This window comes from Hipposideros armiger, unplaced genomic scaffold (genome assembly GCF_001890085.2).
Source record: "Hipposideros armiger isolate ML-2016 unplaced genomic scaffold, ASM189008v1 scaffold_6, whole genome shotgun sequence".
NCBI lineage: Eukaryota > Metazoa > Chordata > Mammalia > Chiroptera > Hipposideridae > Hipposideros > Hipposideros armiger.
This window is the reverse complement of record NW_017731356.1, coordinates 6,560,537-6,573,350: the sequence shown is the minus strand read 5'-3', so window position 1 is coordinate 6,573,350 and position 12,814 is coordinate 6,560,537. Positions and strand designations below refer to the sequence as shown.

At 43.0% G+C, this 12,814-nt stretch overlaps 1 protein-coding gene across 1 annotated transcript in view; it reads right to left on the bottom strand.

The window, feature by feature from the left end:
- The window catches only part of PAPPA2 (pappalysin 2), a 224,310-nt gene that overhangs the window by 110,364 nt on the left and 101,132 nt on the right, over positions 1-12,814 (bottom strand). Inside the window, exons 8-11 of the mRNA XM_019646831.1 lie at positions 10,326-10,454; positions 6,678-6,769; positions 2,968-3,161; positions 917-1,063 (exon numbers count right to left, since the gene is read on the bottom strand). Of these exons, the coding sequence (XP_019502376.1) occupies positions 917-1,063; positions 2,968-3,161; positions 6,678-6,769; positions 10,326-10,454 (562 nt within the window). The remainder of the gene's footprint in view (positions 1-916; positions 1,064-2,967; positions 3,162-6,677; positions 6,770-10,325; positions 10,455-12,814) is intronic.

Here is a 12,814-nt window from a genome sequence, read left to right as displayed (position 1 = left end):
ATGCAAATAAACCCCAGGGAGGTACCTTTCCATACCCAACAGAATGGTGAAAATTAAGACGCAAAAGTAGCAAGTGGTGGTGAAAATGTGAAGCAACTAGACAACTCATAAGCCTCTGGTGGGAGTATAAATTAGGACAACTATTGCGGACAATTATTTGGGATTATCCACTAAAGCCGGTCACCTGCCTACCTATGATCTAGCAGTTCCAGGTATACCCAACTGCTTCTTTACATTCACCAAACGTACAGAAATGTTGACGGCAGAGCTATGTGTAATCTCATAAGAGAGAAAAGCTGAAAATAATCTACATGTACATCAACATGGACAAACAAACTGTGGTGTATTCATGCACCGAATGCTACGTGGCTAGGAAATGAGCACTGCGACTGAACAAAAAGGTGTGAATGCTGAGTAAGAAAGAATCCTACACAAAGGGTACATACTGTAAAGGTTTTCACACAGAGTTCAAAACCAGACAAAACTAATGTATGGTGCTACCAGTGCAAACAGTAAATACCTCTGTGGTATAATAACAGAGGAATGAGAGACCCCTTTGGGGGTGGTGCTAATTTCTTGTTTCTTGGTCTGTGTAGTGGGTAGAGAAAATGTTCTCTTTATAAAAATCCATCCATTCGTCTGTGCATTTCTGGTTGGGGCACCCTCCTGTGTGCATGTTACACTTGGATAAACTGATTATTTTATAAAGAAGTACAAGCTTCAAGAAGAGGTAAAGCTAAATTCAAAATGTAAAAACTTTGAGATAACCAAAGGAAACTTCCTGACAATCCATTCTGATGCATCACATGTGAACACACGTGCATACACATATGTGTACACACACGCATTTATAATGTACATAGACATCCACACCAGGTATACACAGCCTTTCTGCAAAACCACGTGGGCCACTTACTTTGAGCCAAACCTCCTCCTCTCTCTCCAGGCTACCTTCTTGCTGCTCACGCCCTTCATCCCGAGGTCTGTTTCCACTGGTGACACAGGGAAGCCAGCCAGTAAGGGGCCGGTGCTCTGGTAAATCTGGGTGGTATGGCGTGCAAATCTGAAATGCAATTCCAACCAAAAATTAAATGTGGACGGTGAGAGATAAAGAAAGACTATGAACTCTCTGGTTCAAAACCAAAGTTTTCCTCTCTGTCTGAGTGCCTAATGATGACACTGTTGGCAGAGAACTTCTTTCAGTGTCTCAACGTTGTCTGGTAGCCTCCAGATATTAACTTGCCTGGGTAGAAAAACACGCATGCCAACTCGCAGCCCACCATCGACTGGGGGATCTTGCCCAGAGAAGAGTCCTGGCACATTTCAGGCAAGTGCTCGTGGCATTAGTCATGGAGGTCTGTCGAGGATGGTTAGATCCTTTCCTTGCAGGATCCACTGGTCCCAGGAGAGAGGCTACTGGGTCGGGGAACCAGTGCGCATTCAGATGGGTCAAGAAGCCAGGGGAGGCGAAACTCCAGGAAATTCCTCCCACTCCGCTTAGGCCAGACAGACAGGCTGGACTAAGAGCCACTTTAGAGAGCTGTCACTAACTCAGCATCTCTCAGCTTTCCTGGCTTCCTGCTGCTGGGCACCAGAACTCTTGAGAAAAATGCCAGAATTAGGCTGGGGAAGGGCGGCAGACACGGCTAGCTGCCTACTCGCATCCATTTCCCCTTACGTTCTTATTAGCGAACTCCAATTTTGTTCAAAGGGACAGTGTGTCCAGTTATAAACGCTCATCTTCTCGGGATCCCTTACAGCTAAGGGTGATGAAGTGGCCTGGATCTGACCAATAAGATGTTGGCGGAAGTCTACAGGGTTGAACTTCCAGAAAAGCTGCCATTTTCCTAAGGAAAAGACACAGGCTCAGCAAGCATGCATCTGTTTCCCTTTGACCTTCCCCCTTCTCCCTGCTTCAAATGCTGAGTTTGTGCCTAGAGGAGCAGCAGTCATCTTACGAGCAGGAGGAAGGAAGTTGCAAGGAGGCAAAGAACTGGAATCAGGAAGACACCTGGGTCCTTGGCGACTCCCTGGAACTGGAGCACCCACCTTGGCTGGTCCCCGCATCTCCTGGGGATGTTTCCTCAAGCCTAAACCCCAGCGATTTCACCCTGGCCTAAGATACCTAGAGAGCTAAGTCTCGCTTCTGTTGAAAGGACTGTGTTGCCTATTGTTATGATGAATGTCAGAGTTTCTTTGGCAATGGACACGGCTGGACTAGTACCCAACAGCCAGAGATCTTAATCTGCTTTTTCGGTATTCAACTGTAATTCACAGAAGCCAGTCCTCGGTCCTCAGGGGATCTTCTATTTATTTAGAGGGATATTCTGGGAAAATTGTGTACCTCAGGATTTGTTTTTAGGGCTGACTTGAGAATCTCTTCAATAATTAGAATTCTTTCAGTCAAATTATACGTTGGTCTTTCATATTTTAAACTTCATTTGCTGTGTGTAATAAACCACTGAGTTAAATGCAAAAGATATTATGACCCCCATTTTGCATGTGAGAAAATTGGGGCCCAGAGAAGTTAAATGACTTGTCGAACCTCACTCAGTAATAATAACAGTAACACTGGTAGATCCAGTGGTACAATCTAGGCCTTCTGACTCTACTGCTTCTTTTCCTTCTTCGAAAATAAGTTCTCTCAAATACAAACTCTGAGTGTACTCTCTGGTATGTGTACTTCTAAGGTTAATTTTCAGATGCTTTCGTATACCTTCAAGTCAGCTACTGCATAGCCACAGATACCTAGGATGAAAATTGGTGAGGGCACGTGGAGTGAGGGTGGGGGATGAGATTTAATTGCTAGTCTAGAAGCTTTTCACTTAACATGATCTTATTCTAAGTTCAGTAAGGACTAAAGCTGATGTCAAAGTCATGAGAAAAACGTAAGTTCCCATGAAGCATCTGGGGGAGTCACTTCACAGTTTTGCTCAGCCTTGACTCTATTCTCCTGGCTTAACTTACCATAGAATGAGGTTCTCCTGTTACCAAGGAAACGGGACACTTGTTCTTGTCTTCATGAGAGGAGTAAGCTTGGATAGCCCACTGATCCAGGTATCCGTCGGGAGTATAGAGACCACAGTCCATAAGGCTGGTTTCCTTCTCAAAAGGCTCACATATACCGTCTCCCTCATATATATAGCACAGGCTTGGCTCCCCTGCCAAGAAATAGCGTATTTTATACATATGATATAAAAATAATTACATGTTTCTCCAGCCCACTAAACAGAATCCCATAATTAACAGTCTAACGCCCACCACAGACATGCAGACAACACGCGCGCACACACACACACACACCCCTAAAAAAAAAGAATTCTTTTTCATTGGGAAAGTGGTAGACTCCACCTGCATAATAAAAGTACAGAAAGGGGTAGGATTGGAGCAGAAGGAACAGTGAGAAAAAAACTGGCTGTGAGCTGGACGTAGAAAGAAAATTTAAGGAACAGTTGAGCAAGATACTTAGGGGAGCTGGGGATATAAGCGAGATGGATAAAAAAAAGAAAAGGGATTTAAATCAATGGTATGATGTGTCAGGCACGTAAATCCCCTTCATTGTTTCTGAAATATTACAACAGTTAGGGGATTGGTTTTCGTTTGCTTTTGCGGCTAACTTGTGTTTCTTCAGCTAACTGTGCAACTGTTCTACAACTAGACCATGTGGGCTCCGGGCTTTATAAAGCGTTAACATACGTGTTATTTGTTTTAGTCTTCCAGCAACCATGTGAGGTATATGTGCTCTGTTTGTTCCAGAAAAAAGGAAAATTGAGTCTCGGCAATTTTAAGTGACTTGTCAAAGGTCCCTTTACTCAGAAGCCATCGAGCTTGGATTTGAGCTGGGCTCACACAAGGCAGGATCAGGGGGTCTGTACCTCCTGCTGCCTCCAGCTGAGACAAAACTGCCTTCAAGAGCAAACAGGTGAGAAACGGAGGCTTAAGCAAAGCTGTCGAGGTTGTACACCGAGCTTGTACTCTCTAGGCAAGTTCCATAATTGCTCACAGGATAAGTGAAGTTTTTAGCAATCGATAAGCAAACTCACTTCAAGTGTACAAAGCTGAGATGCAGTGATAAAGCCATTTGTTAAGTTCTATTGCACTTTCTACCAAAATGTGGGACAAGTTAATATTAGCAGCACGGTTCTAAATGTCCCATTTCTACTTAAAAATAATTGGACATGAAAATAAGATATCAAGATTCAAAATAAGTCAACACATATAGGTGCACATAGAATAGCATCATTACTGAAATGCACTGCTACTATACCAACCTTTCTATTTTAAATTCTTCCCAGTGGTACGACAGAGATGTTCCAGAAATTTTTCAGCGGCTCACCAACATGTATTTATTAATTATTCTCTTCAATAACTTATTCAAGTCTCAGATCCTACTGTATAAATCGATCTGTACTTGCTAGGAATACGCCCCTGTTCTGAGGACTTGGTTCTAAGGCTATTTGGGGCTTAAAATTCCTGCATTTCATCAAACCCATGGCCTACACAAATCACTCCCCCAAAGCCATCTCTCTCTCTAGTAGAGGTATATGTATACATGTATTTACGTACATAAATATGTATATCTAAATATATGTGTATATTTTATAATGTACATATTATTTATAGCACATATATTTTTGTTTTCCTATTTATTATCAGTGTCTGTTCCTTCTTGCTTCTTCTCTCTCTGTTTTTTTTTAACTATATGTCCTTAAAGTTTTACCTCTGCTTTTTCAAATCCACCTAAAAATAACACACACTTTTAAAAAACATTTCACAATGATTCCTTTAAACCTAATCTTTGGAAAAATAATGGAGTAGACCTGGATGCTTAGCATACCGTAAATGTATTACTCACCAAAACAGATGTCTAACTGTGGAATACATCAGTTTTAACTTGACCTTGTAAAATTTAGGTATAGTTTTACTGGAGTTAGAGACGAAGGAAATATGAACCAAACTTAATGGGATTAGATGTGACAGGAAGCAAGTGACGTCTTCTCTTAAGTTAAACGAGATTTGAGTTGCACTGGAGAAGGCACGGTGTTTGGAGAACGTGTGTGTGAGTGAGAGTGCGTAAGTGTGTGTATGTGTGAGTGCGTGTGAGTGTGTGTGCGTGCACATGCGCACATATTCAACATGAGCCCACTATGTGCTAAAAAAAGCAATGATGGAAACAGGTGGGATTAACAAGTACTTGTGTACACGAGAGGGGAGGTGATCCGTTCCGAGTATCTGCACACCCAGACCACATCTGGAGTATCGAATTCCTTTCTGGATACTGACCACGTGATGCGTGCCAGTTGAGGGTACGTAGGAAAGGGTCTGGAAACCTAATCACATGAGGGGATGTTTGGGTTGGAAAGGAGAATAATAAGGAGGCATTTAAAATATCTGAACGGTAGTCAAATAAAACAGGGGGAAAAAATTATCCTCTAGCTTCACAGCAAGGCCAACGCACTTGATTCAGCATTAGGGGAGCTGCGTTCCAGCGCTGGCTCTGCAGATACCTCGCTGTATGCCCGTGGATTAGTCACTAAAATTCTCTGAGCCTCAGCTTCCACACCAGAAAGGGGAGAGGAATTTTAGAACGGGTAAAGCCATTTTTAAACAGAACGGCCTGTTGCAAGGCGCATTCTTCACTGTTAGAAGTATGCAAGCAGAAGCCAGCGGCCCATCTCTCGGGAACTGGTGGGAGGGATTTCTGTAAAGGAAGGGAGCTGGACTCAAGGCACTGCTAGACTGTACACACGAAGGGACCAGGGTGTCCATAGACTCACGGTACATGGTGGGCAGTGAGTATTTTTTGTTGCATGGAAGACTGCTCAGATTCTGTGATTTTTACGATTCTGCTCTAACACAGAAGGAGGGCATTCGTGTGTTCTGTACAGTACTTAACACCTTAATAAGTTCAGCGTAATTATAATCACATCCTACATTGTCTTGAGATTTAGAGACACTGAAATATTTTAAATGCATTGCTGTTTAAAATAGCTTTGATGAGTGGTGATGTTTCACAAACTCATTGCAAATGTATGCAGATAGGGACGGAAACATCATCTACATCTGAGAAGACTGTTGATGATGGCTCCAGTCAGAATTGGGAGACGTGTTCTGCACAGCCTCCTGAGTCAACGCCACCTAGTTCTAATTCACCAGTGATTCTCCAAGATTGAGAAATGCTATGACCCTCTGCCATCCTTCACGATCTTATCTATTAAACACAGCACTCCTTTTGGCTGGGAATGATCCTTCACCCTAATTTGTATGTAGAATCTGCATGATTGTGTTACTTTGCTGACATTTTGATATTAGACATGAGGACCCAAGAGAAATCCCTGGTAACATTAATCTAGGAGGCAGCGTAACCTAGTGGCTCAACATGTAGATTCTAGAGCGGTGCTTCCTTGGTTCAAACCCTGACGTTGCCACTTCTAGCTGTTTAAGAGAAAGCAAGATATCTAAGGTCTCTGTGCCTTGGTTTAGGCTCCTCACACTCACCATAGGGATGAAACGTGAAGCAATTAGGGCCCGGCACACAATAGGCACATCAAATGTTACTGTTATTGTCATCATCATCATTAAGCATACATTGCAGGATATCAAGAGCTCACAGAAATAAGACATACAGACACCTCCCAAAACAGGACATAAACCTAAGCTGGTGCTCCTGCACTCACCCATGCAGGCGAAGCCTTCCTCTAGCGCACATGCCCTTGAGCAGCCGTCTCCACTCAGAAGATCCCCATCATCACACTCTTCTCCCAAGCTCCTGGAAGGTAAAAGTATACATATGTGTATACATACATACATAAAAAACAATTCTTCTTTTTAGTAACCATCACTTTTAATTTGTAAAACTCCTTATTATCTATTAAAACGTGCACACTGGAGAAAAGGAGTTAAGAGGATGCTTTCACAGAAAAAAAAAATTTAGGTACACAGACATTTAAAGAAGATGCGATTTAAGCAGTGACTATTGATTTGCGCATCCAGTGGGTTGTGGGAATTCCTAAAATTCAAGTAGCTCATGGCTCAGAAACATCTGGAAAATCCATGAGGGTCCCGACAGTGTTTCTGGTAAGTGGTCTTAAATTAGAAAAGGCCTACCAGCCCTGTTATGAATGAAATCTGAGAAATAGTGGGTTTGGTGAGGCAGATTCCTGCTTATCTAAGTGTGGTTCTGTTTTCTGTTCATTTTCATCTGATAGTTCTTTGTTTTCACTGCTTTGCTCTGTCTAGATGCAGTTATTGTTAAAGTTAAGATTCTGTAGAATCGAAATAACTCTGTGTACCAAGAGACTCAGCAGCCAATCACTGCTTTCTGTCTGTCCGAGTCATGGCTTAGGCTCAGGGCCCTTCCTCATTCCCTACTACCACCTGGTGGCCGCTGGCCTGTATTGCAGGGGAGAAACAAATACTGGGAGAAGAAAAATACCATTTTGGTTTTGAACCTCAAATGCTGGTACAACTAATGACTAAATTTGGATTGAGGTGAGGGCGTTAGTTCAGAGTGAGGAGTACATGAAGTGTGTTATGGGAACAAAATAGATAAACTTGGGCTGAAGCCCCTGTGAAAGAACCAAGATTTGGCTGTTGTAAAATGGATTGAGGGTTACCATTTTTAATCCTTGAATTTTTACCATGTCCAAAATGGGCACATATTTTAACTCAGGAGATAAAGGTTTTTGGAATGCTAAAGTGATTTCAGACCCAGGACATCACTAATAGCTCTAACCATTCTTTAAACTACAACTCCTCACAGGGATGGGGTAAAGATTAAATAATTAAATATGCTTTAAAATGACTTAAAAGTATGCTATAAATGCAATTATATAATAATATTTTAAATGGTAAGCTGTACATGGAGGAAAGATAAAAGAAGAGATATAAAAAATAACATAACTAAAAAAATTAAGGAAACTTCAAAATCATTTTCATTTTAAAGATAATCTAAACAATGTAAACATATTGTGTATCATCTCACGCACTGCTGCCCAACAGAAATATGAGACCCAAGTCATATATAATTTTTAATTTTCTAAAAATCACATTAAAAAGTAAAAAGAACCAGGTGAAATTAGTTTTAATAATATATTTCATCTAACCCAATATATCTAAAATAGCATTCAATATGTAATTGGTCTAGAAAATTATTAATGAGGTATGTTACATTCTTTCCATGGATACTAACTCTTTGAAATCTGATGTGTATTTTTCACTTACAGCACATCTCAATTCATTTGATCTATAGATTTCTTAAAATCTATATTTAAAAAGTGGATTCACCTACCCAAATTGTTCCAGATATACTTCAAAGTTTTCCAGCAACCGAATCAAATTTCAGTATTTAAATTAAATTTAAATTAAAAATAAAGTTCAGTTTCTTAGTTGCACTTGCCACATTTCAAAGACTCAACAACAGCCACACGTGGACGGTGGTTCCCATACTGGGCAGCGGAGATTGAGATGTTCAACTTCTATATGAATTTCAGGGCCCTCCATCATTTTTATTTTGGTAGTCTTATGGATAAGTGGTACCCAAAGTGACAACTTTTAGCTTTTAATAAAAATTTATTAAAACTAGAGTCTGAGGATGCCTTCTTGGGGATCTGTGATTCCCTTAGAATAAACCAACGCACTTCTCAAGTTTTAAACAGTGGGTTAAATAATGTGTATGTCGCTGCCTTGATGTATGTGTAATGGGGCACCTCCAAATGAGACAAGGCTGCAATTCAGAGATATCTTCCCACTGGATGGCAGAACTAAGTATGACGCTTCACAGAGATGGAATACAGGTAGAAGCTTAAGGGAATTTTTTGATAAGGAGCCTCGTGAGGCCCAGTGGTCAGGCTGCTTGGGGTGAAGCTGTCTCCAGGTAGAGCAGAGAATGCAATGCGAAGCTACTAAGAAGACCCCTTCACCACTTCTGCCCCAAACCTGCAGGCAGATGTGGCATCCTCGGACCTCAATGTGGCCACCATCCGAGAACAGCTGTTGGAGATGCTATCACATAGAGCAGAGTGCTTCATTCAGGGAGAGCAATGCCTGGGTAGCACTGAGGACCAAGCCCCCCAAACACCTTAACTGGTGGGCAGCAGACTTAAAAGAGGCAGCCAAAACAAGGAAAATAACAACTGACAGACTTATTCTGTGTGTACAGAGGCTTCTCCAGGGAGAAATTTGATTGCAACGGAGGAAGGAAGGTGATATGCTGAGACTGCATAAGACAGGAGTTGGCAGCAAACTGGCAAGGTTTGGGTACTCAAGGAACTCCAGCCACCTCCATATATTACCAAAGTCTGGAAACATTTGGTGTTTATGCTTCTGTGAAAAGCAATAGGCTTACACTAAAGCTTACGGATCTTAGAAGATTGAGAAGATATACAGTGTTTAGTATATTTAGAAGACATATAATGTTTAGTATCATTTAGATTGCTAAATGATGGCATGGGATCCCAAGAAAGGCTGGAGAACTGCTTCCTATTAAGGGCTTCAACGTACAATGTATTTTCACCTGGTCTAGGAAATTAAAAGTAGGCATTGTATTAGCACATAGACTCTAAGACAAATAACGGTGAGCGGCCTTCCAGCCTCCTGCTCCCAGCAGCTTTATATGAGTGACATGTTAGATCAAGGGGCATTCAGAGCAGGTTAACACAGAGCGACTGCTGGGACACGGGAGTTTCCTACACTAAGTTTGGGACAGTCTCAGGCAAACCAGAATGAATTAGTCCCCTAGGCTGATATCACAAAAGAGCATCAGAAAAAGAAACATGGCATGTTAAGAAATCAAAGGAGGGATTCCATCTTTACCTCGGTGATTTTATAGAATAGCTGGAAATTACACTGCAATTGGTCTCCCAGGAGTCCAATGAGCCAGTGACCCTCAGAGAGCTACACTGACTTTCCTCAAGCACACAGCTAGTTAATAGTGTAGGACAGGCCACTGATTCAAAAGACATCCTCACATCCTCTCGTAGCGTCATTTGACAAGTAAGTAACAATACTGTCCCATGCATTCCTCCCCTGGACCAGTTCTTCTCTGAAACCTTTATAGGGCCCCCCACCAAATTATCCCAATATCTCAGTACTCCAGGGTGAGATCTAAATAAAAGTGGGCCCCTCCTTAACTATGCAGAGATGAGAGTGACCTCTCAAGTTCACGACCAGGTCCAGATTTTCTTTAGTACTAGATTTGCACAGTGCCCTGCCCCCTACATTTCCAAAACAAGTCAAACTGAAACTGGAGCCTGACCCCTCTGGTTAGAGTCGGGTGTGTGTGTGGGTGGCCCTTGCGCCCACATTCTCATGCACACGATGCTCACCTTGCAACCTTCCCATCGCCACAGTAAGGCGCCCCATGGACGTGGCTCAGAGAAGGTGAAGCTTCTCCCAGTTCTGCTCCCGCAACAGCTTGAACTTGGTACTGATACATCCGCCCAGGCGTGACCTCCCTGTGGAAACCAAGGGGCCATGACCACTACGTCCAGATAGTGAGACACGCCCTAGGTCCTTTGCAGACGTTTTGCAGGAGTTTAAAAGAACTATTATGGGGAACATAAGTGTTAGTCATATACCACATTATCTGAAACAAAGATTGGGGCATAGTTACGTGGCTGCAGAATGTTGGAAGCCCTGATGGCGTCTGTATTCCCGGTGCTTTCCACATAGTGAATGTGCAATAAATGTTGGCTGCCTGAATTAACTAACAGTCCTACACAATCTAGGAGGGTGGCATTTTAAGCACACCCTTACCATGTTTAAAAAAAAAAATCAGGGCCGGCCGAGTGGCTCAGTTGATTAAGAGCGCGAGCTCTGAGCAATCGAACAGTCACCGGTTCGATTCCCACATGGGCCAGTGAGCTGCGCCCGAGCTGAACGGCAACTGAGCTGCCAACAGGTGGCAGGATGGCTCAGCCGGTGAGAGCACGTGCTCCTAACAACAAGGTTGCCGACTCGACTCCCGCGTGGGATGGTGGGTTATGCCCACCCACAACTAAGATTGAACAAGGCACCTTGGGCTGAGAGGCTGCAAGCTGACAACGGGCAGCCAGATGGCGACTGGACTTGGAGCTGAGCTAGCTGCGCCCTCCACAACTAAGATCGAAGGACAACAACTTGGCTGTCTCCCTTCCCCAATTCCCCAATAAAATCTTAAAAAAAAAAAATTAGCAACTATTGAGAAACAAACTGAAGATGAAACTCCAGGGTCTGGGCTCAGCAAGGCCATTCTTGAGTCTGTAGGTCACAGTTTGTCTCTCAACAGAATTCTCGTCTAGAGGCAACTGAATCTGTAGCGGTGAGAGCAACCCTCTCCGAGGATGTGAGAACACCTTCCTGCACCATTGTGGGGGTGCAAGAAGTTCCACAATTAGGAATGTGTCCAATTACTCCCCGCCTCCAAATCTGTCAAAATGCATATATACCACGAATGGAGTTTTATCAGGTGACACCAGAGAAAGAAGGAGATTACCAGACACTCTCTAGAGTCCAAATGCACTGATCAGGTGGAAAGCGTGAGAGACAGAACATTTAGAAGGGAAGGGGGAAGGGGGAAGCCTCAACAGGAGGGCTGATGGTTCCAAAGACAAATTCTGCTCTCATCTAAATGTTGTCCAGTGCCTGCTCTAATCGGAAAACTACTGCCAGAGTCAAGGTGGGATGGGAGTGACTTTGGAGGACAGGATCTCCAAGGGCTGTTGGGGCCGCCATGAGTAGCCACCATCAATCTCCTTCCAAGACCCTCTCTTATTTACCAGACTTCAACTCAACCACAAAGCTTCACTCTCTCACTTGATGCCACCACCATCCAACAACAAATGCCACGGGGGTTTCAAAAACCACCTTTAAACACCTCTGTACTGGATTTGGGTTATTTTAATAGGAAAGACACCTAACTAGTAAAGGCTTTTGCATTTCTAAATTAGCTTTCATTAGGGAAGCAATCTTCTCATGAGGGTGCCAGATATTTCAAAAGCAAAACCAATTTTATATCCTGATCAATTCTGATGCCTTCCCTCTTGTAGGGTGGTTTCTGTTGGACTTCTCATTCAGGCACGCACACAAGTCTACACTGTTCTACGGCTGGAAAAGGAAGGGAAGGCGGCATCTGCGTGCGTTTGTGCTTCTTGGGGGGGAACGCTCAGCAGCACGTAGCCCCAACCGTCACCGACGTGAGTTTGTAAAGGGCAGTCTGTTACTAAGGAAAGGAAACCAAATGAGACTCGGTCAGAAAACTGCATTTTAATCCTGAGCCAGCCACCAACTCGTACTGTTCAACCAAAGGGAAGCTTAGTTTTCTCATCTATAGAATGGGACAGTGTTGACCTTAAAGACTGTGTGTGTGTGTGTGTGTGTGTGTGTGTGTGTGTGTGTAGATACGTTAGATAATTAATATCATTTTCACTGCCTTATTAGAGAAGCTCAAAAATGATATGCTTTTTAAATTCATCCCTCCCATTTGCATTAGCTTTTTGACCATGTCATTATCTTCCAGTTCTAATTCAGAAAGTCAATATGGGAAGAAAACAAAGTGGTAAAGCTCAAGGTGAACATTTTCTCTACTCTTTTGTAGCTGTGGTAGGCTGCAAAAGGGCCACAGATGCTTCTAATCCCAAATGCACGCCCCTCTGCCATGTGACTTCACTGCTCTTTTCATCAAGAGATAAGAGTCTATTTTGCCACCCCTTGAATCTGGAATTGGTGGAGTGACTCCCTTTGGCTAGTGGGACATCATCATGAGTAATATAAGCAGAGGCTTGACAAATGTGAGTGTTTGGGGGCTTGCCCTCCCTGCTGCTGGAAGCCCTTTCTC